The 16,996-nt window shown below is 31.2% G+C and overlaps 2 protein-coding genes across 2 annotated transcripts; both read right to left on the bottom strand.

Moving 5' to 3' along the window:
* Window positions 1–70: 70 nt before the first annotated feature.
* LOC100814976 (probable serine/threonine-protein kinase sky1) lies at window positions 71–6,039 on the bottom strand. Its single transcript, XM_003534185.4, has 4 exons — window positions 5,527–6,039; window positions 2,536–3,321; window positions 1,948–1,995; window positions 71–1,879 (listed from the first exon to the last, which is right to left on the bottom strand). Exons 1-4 carry the CDS (start codon window positions 5,707–5,709, stop codon window positions 1,559–1,561), a joined length of 1,338 nt encoding a protein of 445 aa, XP_003534233.1. The 5' UTR covers window positions 5,710–6,039; the 3' UTR covers window positions 71–1,558.
* A 5,867-nt stretch (window positions 6,040–11,906) lies between these two features.
* Window positions 11,907–13,561, bottom strand: LOC100791548 (amino acid transporter AVT3B). The gene has a single exon (XM_003533363.4). The coding sequence runs from the start codon at window positions 13,349–13,351 to the stop codon at window positions 12,065–12,067; it is 1,287 nt and encodes a 428-aa protein (XP_003533411.1). The 5' UTR covers window positions 13,352–13,561; the 3' UTR covers window positions 11,907–12,064.
* Between the last annotated feature and the right edge of the window lie 3,435 nt (window positions 13,562–16,996).

Consider the following 16,996-nt stretch of genomic DNA (forward strand, 5'->3'; position numbering starts at 1 on the left):
TAAGGACTATCAAAGAGGTCAACCCAAGGAGTGAAAATATGAGAGATAAAAGTGAAAAAAGAAATGTGGAAGAAGAGAATAGTAAGTAATTATTATTGAAGATAACTTCTATTTTCATGAGAATAGAAAAGAAGATAAATGAGTAACTTGCCCATTCTAGGGTAGGGTGAAAGTGGTTCATTGTGTACCAAAAAAAAACTGGCCTTCAGATTAATCTTTTACTCACTATAATACTATGCACCTTCCACATCATATTTCTCCCTCCCCAGATTTAAGCCACCACCAGCGATCGCTGCCACCACTGTGCGTCGTGGCCAGAGACGAATTTCAAAGACAGCATTACGGCTTCCCTCCTCCTTTCTCCTCCTTTTTTCCAGATTCACCATGTCATCTCCTCCTCGGCGGCGACGTCACTTTCTGAGCTCGCTCTCCCTTTCGTCGTCGTCTCGTTGCGTCGCAGCATCATCGTGTCTCTTAGATTTACCGTGTCATCATCGACGTCGGTGACGACGAATTCTCGCCGCAACATCATCAATGAGGATCTCAAATCTCTTTTCTCAAAACAAATAGACATGAGATCATACAGGAGAAACTAAATTTGTTTTGCCCCTTTGTTTTTTTGCCTCTAAAACCATATTTCAGTACTCTATTTTAGTTGATTTTTCAGAAATTGGTGTTCCTTTTCATCTTTTGATTGACTTTGTTTTAATGAATTCTGGCTTTATTGACACTGATGAGTTGTGAGGGGCTGCCGGAAGGAGAAGAGGGCAAAGGTGGGGGAGGAAACAAGGCCACTGATGGTTGGGAGAACAGATTTGGGGAGGGAGGGGAAGAAGAGAAAGAAAGAAAGAAAAAAAATAGCATCGCCGTCGGAAATCACCTTCGGCGACGGCTGATAGAGAAGATCCAGGAAGGGAGCATAAATATGGTGGAGAAGGTGAATGATAAGAGAGGTGAGACTAGATTAATCTAATGATAAATAATAATGATCCATTTTACACCACATATAAGGTAGTCCACGGAAGCAATGCCCTAACTTTTTATAATGTTTTTTTTCAAAACTTGGACCAGAATTGAGAATGTGATATTTTCGGTTCACTTTCCCAAAATTTTTCTTGATACTTGAATCAAAGACAACCTAAGTGCTTTTGTCATGAAATTCATGCTTACATAAATGGTTGGTTACACATTGGCAACAAAATTAACATTCTGAAATCAAATAGGAAAAAGGATAAGTGGATAATAGTCCTCACATTAGCATAACAAAATTCTTCAACACCCCCACCTTTGTAAGTATTTCGTCGAGGAGAAAAACTTTAGAACCGATTTGGATGAATGCCATCATCACTTTAAATCATGTGGTAAATATACACACAAATTGTGTCAGATATCTCTGAATAAACAAAATTCTTTACTAATTTACATCCCTGTAGTAGTTAATCCAATAAAAAAAAAAATAAGACTTATTAAATTTGATCAAACCAAAAACAAATTACAATCAATAGTCATTCATGGTGAAGGAAGGGCCTTGAGTGGTGACGGTTAAATACTTTTCTCTTCACTTTCCCACCTTGATTTGAAGGTTGCTCATCCCAACATCCACCTTTTCCACACTAGATTCATTTCTCATTTCATTTGGTGTAGACTCTATGCCCTGGAGCCATGGGTGTTGCAGGCACTGCTGTGCTGTTGGCCGCTTCTCGGGTGCAAAATCAAGAAGTGGTGAAAGAAACTCTGAAAACTCATGAGCATCACGCTCTGAAAATTTATATCTAACAACCAACAGTTTGCTTAGCGGCCAAAACTTTAGTCTGCGAATCCTCCTGAGATCTCCATGTCTGTCAAAGAAATCCTTGGATTTTGCTCCAGAAGTAGCAACCTGCAACATGCAAGATTAGATTTTGCATAATAGCTATTTGAATAATATGCAGAGAGAGAATTTTCTACCTTCCGGGGCATCTTTCCAAGGAGTTCCATCATCAGGGCAAGGTGATCCTGAAACCAACGTAGCACAAAGTTTTATTACTCTAACATGCAATCTGAGTTATAGACTTCTGTAGTTGTGTCCGTCAAGTCAAAGCAATCACAACTAACGTATCCTTAATGGTAACTATGATTCAATAGCTTGTCTACTTGCACGTTACAGCTATTTCAACACAGATATAAATCAGTGGACATGCAAGGAACTCATAATTTCTTCCAATACCAATAGAAAGGATCATAAATACATAGAAAAATTTAAACTATAGATTGATTAATATATGATCTAGTCATCCGTGGATCACACATTATATTTATCTTGCTTTCAGTCATCAGGAACCAGAAGCAGAAGGAATTCAAAATAGTCATGGGCTTTGAGATACCTATTATATGGATTAATCAAAACTATATTCTGAAATCAAATGAAAAATTCTTACTATTGCAAAGTGTCAACTTGACTTCAAATGGACTCATTATCATAAACACTGTCATCCATTCATAGAAGATGCGGAACATAATTTAAATAATAATAGTGTACAAACAAAATCAACATACCTCATCCTCACTAAAACCTTGTCCATCCTTGGGAGTAAATAGCATATCACCAGTGGCAAGCTCAAAAGCAATGCAAGCGAAAGACCACATGTCAACAGAGAATGAATAACCGGCGTGCAGTATTACTTCAGGAGCTCTGTACTGTCTTGTCTGAATTTCTTCTGCAAACTGCTTATCGGCCCAACAAGCATTTCCAAAATCTACCACCTTGCATCTCACATCAATCCCATCAAGATTTCTCTCAGACTTTGGAGCTTCAATTCCTCCTATTGGAGAACTTCTTCCAGATATTTTTGCAACTGCCCTCCTAGCTCTTCTTTTCAACTTTTTCTCAATAAGACTAGTAACTCCACCACCATTTATGCTACCCTCGGGCCTCTCTAATATTGGGGTGAGTCCAGATCTAACGGGGTCTTTGCCAGGATCAATGGTAGAAACCAGAAGAACATTTTCTGGTTTTAGGTCTGAGTGGATAATACCATGTTCTCTATGCAAATAATCCAAACCAATCAAAATGCACTTGCAAATCTCCCTAACTTTATTCAATGGAAGGCCTTTGTACCGATTATATTTGATTAGACGAAGCAAACTATCCCCAAGAAACTCAAGCACCATGCAAAGGTGCTGGCCATTAGGACCTGTGTGCTTAAAGTGATCAATCAAATGGACAACACATTTTGAATCCATGTCGGCACCATCAGAAAGGGATGTAAGAACATCAATTTCATGAAGGGCAGCCTGAACAAACTGGGCCGCACTTTTCTGGATCTTGAGAGCGACATATGCCTGAAAATCAAAATTTAAAATTAGAATATATTGATAAAAAAGAAAAGACTGCTGGACCAAAATAATAAAAAAGTTATCACTGCCTGAGCAAAATCAATTGGAACTTGGGACACAAGCAGACCTATTTATGGAAAATTTCTTTAATTAAACATGGATACATGAACTATTAGATGAAGAAAGGATAATACTTGGACCTAATTTATAGCAACTACCAGAGGGATTGTGCCACTGTGGAAACACCCCTGCTGGATATACAGACAGTGTATATGATATACAGTATACACGTTAAGTTTCCTCTGATTATTTTACCATCTTTTTCTTCTTTCTTTGGACTCCTTTCCTTTTCTAAATTTAAGCATTTATCCAGACCCCACAATAATAAAGAAGTGATTTAATGGTAGCAGAAGTTCTGGATCCATGAAGTTAGGAGTGTATGTATAAAAAGGACACCCAAGTTAGTATTAGATTTAACTCCTCTAAAGTATCGGTTGCACTTTAGAGAATAAAGTATGAAGTATAATAATTGATTGTAGAATCATAAGTTGAGATTGTGATACAATATAAGTATGAGTATAACAACCTAAGGGTGTGTTTGGTTTGTATTTCATTTTCTGTTTTTATTTTCTGTTTTCATCTTCTGAAAACTATTTTCATTTTCAAAAAATTAAAATTCTGAAAATATGTTTAGTTTAACGTCTTGTTTTCTACTTTCAAGAAATAAAAACACTGAAAATGCGTTTTCAAAAGAAAATGTATTTTTAGATTTGCTTAAAATTATATTCATTGTCACCGGGTTTTCATTTTACCAAAAATGAGGTTCCTGGTTTCAACTGAAAACGAGATTTTATTGTTTTCAGTTTTTAGTTCGTTTGAGAAAATATTTTCACTGAAAATGTTTTCAAAAATTCAACCAAACGTATTTTTATTACCATTTTCTATTTCCAATGAAAATGAAAATAGAAAATAACCAAACCAAACACTCCCTAAGAATTTGTTAAAAACTACTCCGTTAATTTACCCATCAACTCTCACTTTAGAGAAGTCAAATCTGTCGTAACATTCAACTTTGCTGGATTAGAACTGAAATTCAGAATGACAGTGTTTCCATAAGCAGCTAACTGTCAACCGTTCAACAAAATTAATGCACACACACAAAAAGACACCAGGTGTTACTATTAAAAAGAAGCGTAAAGCGCATTTACCAAATCAGCAAGAACCTTATAAAAACAAAGAGGCGCAGAGACACATTTACTGATTCTTTGCAAGCAGACAAATCTTTGTGTTCCAGGTGATCACATTTTATGATGACCATGTTTGTCATTCCAACATGCAAGTTCTGTTTAAGAATTTCTGACACATGGGAGTCATAAGGTTGGATTGGTGGTTGAAGGAACAAGGGGGGAGACAGATGGGTTCAAATCCCTTCCAATAGCATTTTAACAAAACCAATAACTAACATTTGCTGATAAAAATAAAAAATAAAAGTATTTCTTATACATGTTGAAAAATACAAATACCAACAGAAGAAGTGGCAGCGACATGGGAAGACAACAAGGTTGTTCAACATACATATACATCCCAATTCGATCCATTCAATGAAATGTTACCCTTAAGTCAGAAACGGACAACACAAATATACACACATTAGACCGAATAAACCAATGTTTCTATTGTATAAAGAAAGGAAAACCTATTGGGAGAGAGAGAGAGAGGAAAAAAAACATAAACAAAAACATCCAATTACATATTTCAACTTACAATCACAAACACACACACACAAACATATTATGAAACATAATGAAACAACAAAAGGAAAATCTTATAACAACCACTACATAATTCAAAGCAGACAAACATGATTAATGAAACACACGAAACCAGCACAGAATCTAACAACGCCCCACCACTCTTACAGATTCAAAACTGATTGCCATAACAACAACAACAAGGCCTTATCCACCAAGCAAGGTCGACTACATGGATCACACGAAGCCATTCAACTCAAATAAAAACAAACTGATTGCCATAACGATTAAAAGAAAAAGAAAAAAAAAAAGACCCAACAACTATTCACATCAAAACACAAATCAATCCCAAAAACTGAAAGGCTAGGGGCAATTCAAATTTCAAAACAACCCCTTTGGAAGGAAATAAACAAAGAAAGATTAAAAGAATGAAAAAGAGAAGAGTGAGGATCAAACATACAGATGTAGTAGTATCATAGGCAAGCCAAACTGTTGAAAACTGGCCCCAACCGAGCTTCCTCTGCGCTATGTACCTGCCGCCGGCGAACTGGTCGGCGACTCTTACGGCGTGGTACCCTCCTTTCCGGTAAGAGTCGAACCCCTCATCGTCCTCTTCAGAACCAGATGAAGAAGAACACGACATCACCTTTGATCTATTCAAAAACTTCACCTTTTACTTCAAAATCACACACCCAATGATTCTTCTTCCTTCTTCTTTCTCTCTATGCTTTGCCACACCCCAAGTTCTGTTCTTTTATTTAATAAAAAAAAAGTTTTTAAATAAATCCCCTTTTGTTTAAATTGTGACCGAAATTTGAAGCTTTTGTTTCGGAGATGGGAGAGGGGTGTGTGTGGCCTCCTCAAATCACGAGACTCTCTCTTTCAACAATCCTCCACTTTTTTCTCTATGCTTTTGCTTCTCTTGCAATGGTTCTCTGAAGGTGGTGTGTTGTGTGGGTCTTGTATTTTCATACGGTCTGTTTTTTACTTTCTTAATATTTTTTTCCCAAAATAACTGTTCATTGTTTGTTTACTATTGTACCCTTTGGCTTCTCAGTTTTGTATGAATTAAAGAAGGGCATTTTGGGGATTTGAATTGTTGGATGTTATTTTAGGTGGGGAGGTGTAATCAGGCTCATGAAAAAGGGTTGGGAGTTTGCTGCCCTTTCCTGTGTCACCCATCTGCTTCCTATCTTTACCCTTTTGCGTGCTTTTTTCTTTCTTTTTTCCCTTAGCACTTGTTTTGTTTCTTTTACCATGTGGTGGTGCTTCTTCTTCAATACCTTGTTTTAGGGGGTGGAAATTCAAGATTACAACACCCAATTTTGTCATTAGCATACCGTATATTATGTCTTCTCACTTGATAACAAGTCAACCAATCAATGGCAAATAAGTCTCATTATCTTAATGAGGAGTATAAATTAATTTTTACCCGTGAAATATAATTTTAAGAGTAAACAATATACTTCCCTCAAAAAAGTAAATAATAGGCAAAATTACATTTTTGATCTCTCAGATTGTCTCTAATTTCGAATTTTGTTCCCCAATAAATTAATTCACAAATTTTGTCCTCTTATTTTTTAAAATCATGCAATGTTGGTCCCCCCCAAGTCACAATTGGACATTGACCGTTAGCAAGTGACGTTTATTGTCACGTGTTACTTTCTTATTGGATGATGACTGTTACGTGTCATGTTTTGATTGGATGTCAACTCCATGAAAGATGAAATGCATTGTTGTTTTCATTGACCAATCAGAACATGACACATGGCAATTATCATTCAATAAGAACGTGACACATGACACATGACAGTCAACATTCATTTGTAATAGTCAATGTCCAATTGTGGGTTGGGGGGCCAACATTGCATGATTTTGAAAAATAGGAGGACAAAATTTGTAAATTAATTTACTGGGGAACCAAATCTGAAATTGGAGACAAATTGGAGAACCAAATTTATAATTTTGGCTAAATAATATACTTTATCCAATATTCAATATAAGACATTGAATTACACATACCAAGAAAATAAATAAATTGATTGGTTTTATTGGTTTTTTTAAATATTAATAATTATCAATTTTATCCTTATTTATAATCATTAACTTATTATAATATATAAATATTAAAATCTAAGAACATTATGCATTATTATTAATAAAAAAATCACAAATACTTAGAGTATTTAATAAAGGAATAAATGTTGAGATTCTAACAAGTTGTTGATATATTTAGTGTTGAACTCAGTTCCCTCAAGTAAAACATCGTATTTGAATCTTGTGAATGAAAAAAAAATATAATTAGGAAGAAAGATCCCATTAAAGGTGATTAATTAGATTTTTTGACGAAAATTAATTATCAGCAAAACTGATGAATACTTTATATCAATATCACATTGACAAAGAAAAACAAATGTTGAGATTAAAAAGATGTTTCATAAAAATTGTAAAATATCTTATGAAAAGATCTACCGATTCCTTTTAAACATGTGGATGTAGGTTGGAAACTATGGGGACAATTGTCCCCACAAAAGTAAATTTTTTTACTCGAATATATTAAATAATTATTGGTTTTGCTCCCATAAAAATAGGGATTGCCCCCATAAAATATTTTAAAAAAATTATTATCAAAGATAAAGAGAAAATAAATTGATATTAATTTCATCCACTTTATTCTTTGAAATTGTAAAAATTTAGGCATTTTACTCTCTTTTTATCTTTTGTAAAAATTTATATTTTTGTCCCACTAAAAAAATTCACTATTACTAGATGATGTCTTATGTTAAGAATCGGAGGAAGTGTGTAATAAAGGTGAGCTATATTTTTAAGCTATTATTTAATTACAAATTCACATATATATATCAGATTTGTTAACTTTTTTTAAACCAAAAAATTGCATAATTTTTTAGCACAAGTATTCAATAACAATCTATAATAAGTATATTATTTTATAACAATTATTTTAAAAATTGTATCTATCCATAGTGTAAATTTTTCGATAAAATATAGAAATAAAAATGTGTTTCGAATAATTAATTATAAATAACTATTTGCCAAATGTGCACTAAATGTCTGACATTGCCAAAACTCGCCAAGTTCAAAGTGAATTCCTAAAGGTAGTTTTAAAAGTTACACAACCTCAACATTCTTCGAGTTTTTAGTGACTTTGCCGTGCTTGGCAATTATTGCCTTTAGTATAAAACCGAGAGTGTGGCAATTATTGCCGTGCTTGACATTGCCAATTATTGCTTTTACTACTTACTTCATAGTAGTAAGTAGTAACATCGACTCAATGATAGGTAAAGAATCTTTGCATTTAATTTGATCAAGTAACTTGAAGACAACTTTGTTGTTAACTTATTGATAGGGAATTTTGGTTAAAGGTTCAAAAATTAATTTAATAAACAAATAAATATTTTAATAGAACTTTATTCTTTTTAATCAGAAAAAAAAAATATAACGATGGGAACAAGGGGTTCCCAAAACCCATATACAATGAGAAACAGAACCAAGTGCAAAGAGTTCCCTGTATATTTGACTATCCATACCATGCCTCCCGTATGACTAGACTCACAGATTCATCAAACCATTTTAATTAGCCTTCTATTCCCAACCCATCACAGATTACTCGGGTCTCCCTTTTCATGTTTCCAAATCTGCATATCATTTTTTTCCTATAGTTCTATTTGTACAACGTACAGCAGCTTCATCAAAGCATGACAGTAACCAATATCAAAATTAACAAAACCTTCTATTCCATTGCCATTTCCCATGAATTTTACCTTGCTGGTACAATTATCCTTCCCTGAGAATTTACTCTCCCTGGTCACAACAAATAACAAGACAGATAGGGGAAGCTCTCACAACCTTTGATTCAAAATTGATCTAATATTAGAAGACCAGTCATATAATGAACATTGAAAGTTCTTTACTTTAGCCCGACTCCATTGCTAGGACCTCACTTTTATTAGTTCCATCATGTGGAACCTACAGACTTGGCTTCCTTTAAATACCACTTCATTTCTTTATATCCAAATTGTCCACAAAACTGCTAGTCAGACATTCGACCATCTGCGCTTGTTTACCGTGAACCCAACCTGCAAATTGCCAATAGAACTCTTTATGTTAATCAAAACATAAGTATTTTAAGTTCTTAAGAAATATCGAATTCTTACAATCATTATAAATATATGTTCGAAAATATATTCTCTATTTCAAAAGCATTCTCTTGCTCAAAAGCATTCTCACCTTTATGTTGCCTCATTTCAAACACTGCACAATTGAGAAAATGATAAATCGATTTTTCATAAACAAATTTTCTCAACTACCCCAACATAACTTTAATAAGAAATTGCATTTGCATAATAAATAAGTATGTTTTTTTATACAATAAAGAGGTATAAGAAGAGATGTTAAAAAAGTATGAGATAAAAAAAAGGGTAACGTGATATGGATAAAAAAAAGTTGCAATGCAAAAAAAAAAGTGTGTGTATGAATAGGACTCCTATAACTCAAATATACGGAAATTCATTGGTGCAAGTTGCTTAACACTAAGTCTTTTAACAAAGATTTGGGCTCGACTTATTAGACATGAAGTCGCTCGAGGTACCACTTCACTCGAAATGGGTGGATCAAGTGGAAGAAGATTAATTGAGTACCAAGTAAAAGCATCAAATATCTCCCGGCCGGTTACAAATAAAATATAACTCAAAAATAAAATTGCATTTAATGACTTATGTATGTAATTTTAAAAAAATTATACCGTTATAGTTTTATTAATATTTTAAATAATTTTGACTAAATCTTTATAGTTTTAAAAATATTTAAATCATGCTTTATTTACTATTGGTCATTAATTTTTAACTATATAAAAACATTTAAAATTCAAATATATTCGAGAAACCTTTCTACTTAATTTTTTTTCACATCTCTCCTTCCAAGTATTTCACAAAGCTAAATACTCAAGATTCAAACTGAAGTCACTGGTATTCAGTTGAAAAATCTTATGGATCTACACAACTGATGATGCCTTTCTCCTTATACTATTTTATCAAATATATATTTATAGTTTATTTAACATTTTAAAATATATTTTTTATAATTTAACAAAAATTATAATATTAACATCTGTGTACCCATAGGTTAGGAGGGGAGAATATACTAAAAATAATTAGTCAAATTTCCTAACGTTGGAGATCAGTCATTGACAAAATTAATGGATACATCATATCTAACATGGTGACTCAAAAAAAATCTTAACAATTATTCCCTTTGCTTTTTTTTTTTATATCCACTTAGGTGGATAATAGAAATATTAAAAAATATAATTAATATCATGATTTACTTAAATATTATTGTTAATTTTTTTAATATATTCTCATATATTGTTTCCTTTGCATTTATGTTAAGTGTATAATTTCTGTTAAAAAAAATGTTAAGTGTATAAAGTATTTATTAATTAAGTAAAAATAAGAATAGAATTAAAAAAGATAGTAATTAATATTTTATTGAGTTTTAAAATAAAATAAATAGAAAATAAATTCATTCAAAAGTGGATAGATAAAAGGAAATAGAAATTGATTTTTTTAGGAATATAAGTCAATGTATTTTCTTAAATTATAAATATGTATATAAAAATTAGCGAGTTTCCTATGAATTAAATGAACAATAATTTTACATAATTATAAAAATAAAAATATCATTATTATTCAACCATATTAATGAATATTTTATCTTGAAAATAAATAAAGTTTAAAGAGTCAATATTTTCGTTAATAATATTAAACATTTTATTTTATTAAATAGAAATAAATTAGTTAAGAGATAAGACTTTTGAATCTAGAGAAGAAATTGTAAAAATAAGTTATTTAAATCAAAATAAATTATTTATTTATTTAATAATTCAACATGGTGCTTCAAAATCCAAAATTTTGAAGAAAAAAGTATATAATGTGTAGAGATTTAAAATTTCAAATTCAAATGATACTTTTCAAAATAGATGATTGTTACCACAAATGATATTTTTCATAATAGGCTATATTCAAATGTGGGCTATAGGTTCAAATATAGACATGACAAAATGGGTTAGGTTCTAGGATGACTCAAAATTGTCAAATGAATTGTAAGCTTGAGTTTTGACTCTACTTGAACTCGAGTTTTTTTAGTTCAATCTAATCATAATTTGAAATATGAAAACACTAAACTTTCACCAAGTTTGAGTCTTATTTTAGAAGTTTAAATTAAATTCAGAGTTTTTTTTTTGGTAATCTTACCAAAAGTAATGATACAAGGTGTGTATTTTCCTTTTCACACAATTAATTTATTCTATACCTAAAAGCACAAGCCGTTATCGCTTGAGTCAATCGTTATTATAATTTTTTTACTCATTACAACCCATAACTCAAATGTAATTAAGTTGCTAGTCTTGTTAAATCCAAAAAAAAATTGAGACAAACAATGAGGATTTTTCAAATACCTAATGCTACTATTTATAATAATTAAGAAAATAGTTTTTGAAAGGAATAAAAAATATAGATAAAAAATAGAATAAGGTATTTAATGAAAGAGAAGTCATGTGATTTAATAAGAAACAAAATATCCCTAGAAAAATAGTTTTATTTCAAAATGAAGATTAAAAATTACAAAATAGTTATGTACTAATGTTTCCTTACGTACTATTCACCCCATCTTACTCGTTTTTATCCATAATAATATAGCCACATAAGGTTTAGTTGTGTGATAGACATGATTCCTTTTTAGGATGATAGACATGATTAATTAAAATGTAAATTAATTTTAGGGAGAGAAAAAAAAGACTGTTATCCATCTTCCTTGGTAGCTAATTGCTCGTTGCACGAGCCATGCATGATTTGAACATTAATTGAATTTTCTTCATATAAGGGAATCCGAAAGGTTGCACGAAAGCAACCCCTAAATCCAATCATGTCAAACAAGACAAACGGAATTGTACACAGGAAGAGAATTTTTTTTTCGTCTGATCAAGCATTAGGGCCAAATATGTTCATTAACGAAGACCAGGTTCCTGTCACTGCAATAACCAACCCAAAAACCACAAGTAGCCCATCACACACCATTTTGCTCCAACCAATCTCTTCTCTGAACACCAAATAGTGAAACATAGCTGGCAACACAAAGCTAAGAATAACACATACACTACTACCCACCAATGACAAAAAATCTGCAAAATTAGGCACCATAAGTGCCACCAAACTCACCCCAAAAACCAACAACCACCTCATCCACAAGCAGAACTTATAGTCACACAACCTTCTCTCAACCACCTCATACACAGGATTCATCATTAGTGGGAAAGTAAAGAACAAGTTGATGCAAAGACCCAACTGCACCAAAGCACTTACCACTCCTTGTCCAAGATTGGTAGTGATAATCTCTTGAGTCCCTTCACCAAAAGCAAGGTAACCCAAAGCAGCAAATGATGCATACAACAAAGAAATAAGGAACATCCCTACACCCAAAACCCCACCAAACTTCTCCTTATCCTTGGCCTCTGCTTCCAAGGGCAAAACCAATCCAATCCCCTCAAATGCATACACAGCCACACCTAAACCATAGAGAAACACGGACCAGCCCCCAAAGGCTTTCAAAGGAGGCCTATTCTTCATGAACACAAAGACATCATCCACCATCACCACACTCTTGGCTACAATGTCAACAAAATCAGCAAAAATGCTCAAAGGAGCCAAATGGGTCAATGTTGGGATAGCATTCAGCCCTAATTGAAAGGGAAAACATCCCCACAGAAACAACACCTTTGGCGTGGCGAAACCCCAAAACAAGGAGGACCATGATGCTGATGAGGTGTCATCATCACCGGCGAGATAGGCCAACGTGGTGGAAATGAAAATAAGGTAGCTGACGCAGAAACCGCAATGAGAAAACACGATCATGACATCAACGAATAGCTTGCCAAGAGGGCCAACAATGGCGTGCCCTAAATCGCCAAAAGAGTTGATTTTGGGGAAGCCCACGTTAACGTCGTCGTTGGAATGTTCAAGCTTGCGGCGAGTGTGGACGAGGAGGATCATGCAGTGGTAAGTGAGGAACGCCACGAGGAAGAGCATGAGCATACCCGTGACCCAACCCGTTTTCTTGAAGCTGTAAGGGAGCCCTAGCACGCCAGAACCCACAATGGATATGAAGATGTTGGCCAGGGTCTTGAATTTTGAGGAGAGAGGGGGTGCGTTCGAGAGAAAAGGGGTTTCAACATTATTATTATTATTATTATTATTATTGTGAAAACCCATTGGGATATATGATGAATTAATCAAGGTGCTTCTTCTGCAAACCACAGGTCTCCTCTTTCACCTCTTGGACGCACACTCAGACATTAAATGTGACTATCTCTCACAGCAGAGATATTTAAACCTTAGTTGGTCACGTTGTGGGAGATTACTCTCTTCTGCTAAACCAAACCCCCCGTTGGCTGCAAAATGAAGGGTGATATGGGTGCAGAAGAAGCAACAACGTACACGCAGAGGGAGGAGAAGGTGCGTGATTATTGTGAAGGTTAATTGAAAATTATGAGAAATTTGTGTGATGATGTGTGGGGAAGAGGGTGTGGTGTGACCTTAAGTCAAGGTTTGGCAAATGCTAATAATAATACAGTAAATATATAGCAATGGGTTGTGGAATAATATATAAGATGGAAAAATGAGCATTGATTATCTAATGTGGTGTTGTTAGATTTAAATTTGTTGGGTGAAAAATAGAAAACATGGGGAAAAAATTGGAAGGAAGAATATTCATTCATCTTGCTCTCACACCGGAAGATAATCATTTGTGCCTTTGGGCACATGTCATGAAAAAACTTATTTATAAGGAAAAAAATCATTTTATCTTTTAATTTTGTGAAAGAAAAAAGGTTTTTTTAGGAATAAGAAAAAAGTTAATTATATATGTAATCTATTATACTGACAAATATCCACTTTTGTCTCCATATTTTTTTGGATTATTTTCTTCTTTAACTAACATCTTAACTATACTATTATTATGTTAAGTTATAGCTGCATATAAAAAACATCACTCTCACTCTACTAATTACATATAAAGTTTAACTAGTCCAGTAGTTCATACCTTGCACAGGTAAGTCTATAATATACAAAATTTATATGTTAAATTTTTTTAATATACAAAATATATAAATTCTTTCATACAAAATAATATATATATATATATATATATATATATATTATGGTGTAATTCATTAAAAAAATTATTTAATCATGATTTTTATATTATTAAACATTTTAAAATAATATATTAGATGTGTATTCAAATATTTAAAATATAAATAAACAAGAAATAATATATTGATATATATATATATACATACATATATATATATATATATATATATATGTATGTATATATTCAAATAATTGTATATTTTAAAAATATATATATATATATATATATATTATTTAAATAACTGTTTTGAAAATTTATTTTTTGTATTTATATATAAGTTACATTTATACACAATTTTAATAAGAAATATTTATAGTGAAAAATATTTAAAATTACAATTTATAATTTTTCTTCTTTAAAATGCATTCTTTCCTTATAGAAAGATTCATTGAAAAATATTAATTAAAAAATAAATACACCTAAATATTACATTTAAATTATATTAATTAGCAGTTATAAATAACGTGAGATCGACCTAGTGTAAATAACCTGTTTCTTTACATAGGTATAAGTTTATAGTTTATAGTTTTTATATTGTTAACTTTTTTTAATTTTAAAAAAAATATGTTGTGTAATGTATAGAAATACTTAAAAATATATATACAAATAATAATGAATTTATAAAATATTTATATATATATATATATATATATATATATATATATATATATATATATATATTATGGAAGAACATGCATTGGTATATATGTATAAAAATATTTAAAAGTATATACACAAATAATTGTGAATCTATTAAAATATATAAAAATGTAAATACATATATTTTATGGAATGTTCAAATACAATTTATTACCTTAGCTAAATATCTCATAATTAAATAAATAATTTTTTGTAACATTTTAATCACTTGGTAATTTATTACGTAGTGTAATTATTAATTATTTCATTAAATTTAATAAATTGGTTACCGTATTATATAAAAATCTAAATTCAAATAAGATTTAATGATTTAATTGATTGGCTTAACCAAAATATATACTCATTATAATGTCCTTAGTTTTATAATTGTATTTTTAATGAATTAATAAGTAAAATAAAAATTTCAACAAAATTAAGACAAGGAAAAGAATCGATAAGTAATATTGTTATATGACATCTCTGTGATATTATTTGAATGGTGAATGGATAACTAGTTTAATCAATTAGTCATTAGAGTCTGCTTATTTTTTCTATTTCACTAAATTGAGTTTTTTTATTTTTTAATTTACTATTAGAATCTTTCTATCTTTCAAAATTTATTATCTATCCCCAGACGAAAAATCAAATGTTGACTGTTAATTTATTTTACATATCTCACATTACTCAATTTGGGTTCATGTTACTAATTTTGGAAATTAGAGATTTTTGATAACTTAAAGGTTATGGATTTTAGGTGAGTAAAGTTTACGTTTTAAAGTTGGGGTAATTATTTATGAAATAATTGTTAATTACTTAATGAAGGTAGACTGGATATAACGTAAATAATTAATTATTGTAGTTATCAATAATGATATTTTATAAACACGTAAATATCTCTTAAACGATCAATTATATGTGAATGTGTGACAATTAACCTTCTAAGCCAACCATTAATGTTTAATTTTTTCTCTGGAAAATCATATAGTAAATTTTGAAAAATAAAGGATCTCCATTAATAAATTAAAAAATAGGAACACCAATTTAATGAAATAAAAAAAGGAAAACACTTTTTGCAATTAAGCAAAAAATAAAAAGGTAAGTTGGTGTTTGATCGAAGTCAGAATGCATAAACCAACTAAAAGAGAATTGTCATTCCTGCTCTGTTCAACATTCTTAGTCAAACTGCACAGAACTTGATCATCAATGTCCATCAGCCTACTAATAATTATTATAAAAAAAAAATTCCTTCGTTAAAAAAGAAATTCCTTCGTTTCAAATTATCTATCACATTGAAAGTTTTAATTTGTTTTAATATATTGAGAATTGATACAGGTAAATCAATTTGTAAAACATTATATTTTGTTTCTATTTTTCTCTTTGGTCTTATCATTTATTTCATTTCAAATTTATCTTTCTTTTTTCTATTTCCCTCTCTTAGTTGTATATTTTAGTTGTATATTTTATTATACAAGTATAATTTCTCTAAAATATTTATCACTTTAATTTTTTAAAATGAATATTAATAATTTTTCCCAATAACATTCCATATTTATTGGTGTAACAGATCTTAACTAATTCATAACTATACTCTTACTCTTTCAATAAAGTTATTTTAGTTAAAGAAAGCTATTCTATCGTAGTAATTGATACAGCTAATGATTTTCTTTCATCTTAACAAATATACTAATTTGAAATGAAGGGAATAACAATTGTAACAGCTTACCCTATTTAATGCCAGGAAAGTAATAACTTACCTATTCAATAAGTAAGCTTCCTTCCAAAAAAACCTATTCAATAAGTAGATTATTTTGAGCAACTTCTAAATTTTTAATGCCTAGACAATCTATATTACAATATTAAAGCAGCAAATTCAAAACACAGTCAACAGAAAGTATAAATAGAAAACCAACAGGTCTTCTCTTTTTATTCTCAACACAAATGAGGAGTAGAAATAAGCAGCACAATGAAAAGGCTGCTATTCATTGTATCCTCCTATCTAAATTCAAGCTTTCCTGTCAATTGAAGTAACACAACTTTAATCTGAAAGAAGTATTGCAAGCAAC

Source organism: Glycine max, chromosome 9 (genome assembly GCF_000004515.6).
Source record: "Glycine max cultivar Williams 82 chromosome 9, Glycine_max_v4.0, whole genome shotgun sequence".
Lineage (NCBI taxonomy): Eukaryota > Viridiplantae > Streptophyta > Magnoliopsida > Fabales > Fabaceae > Glycine > Glycine max.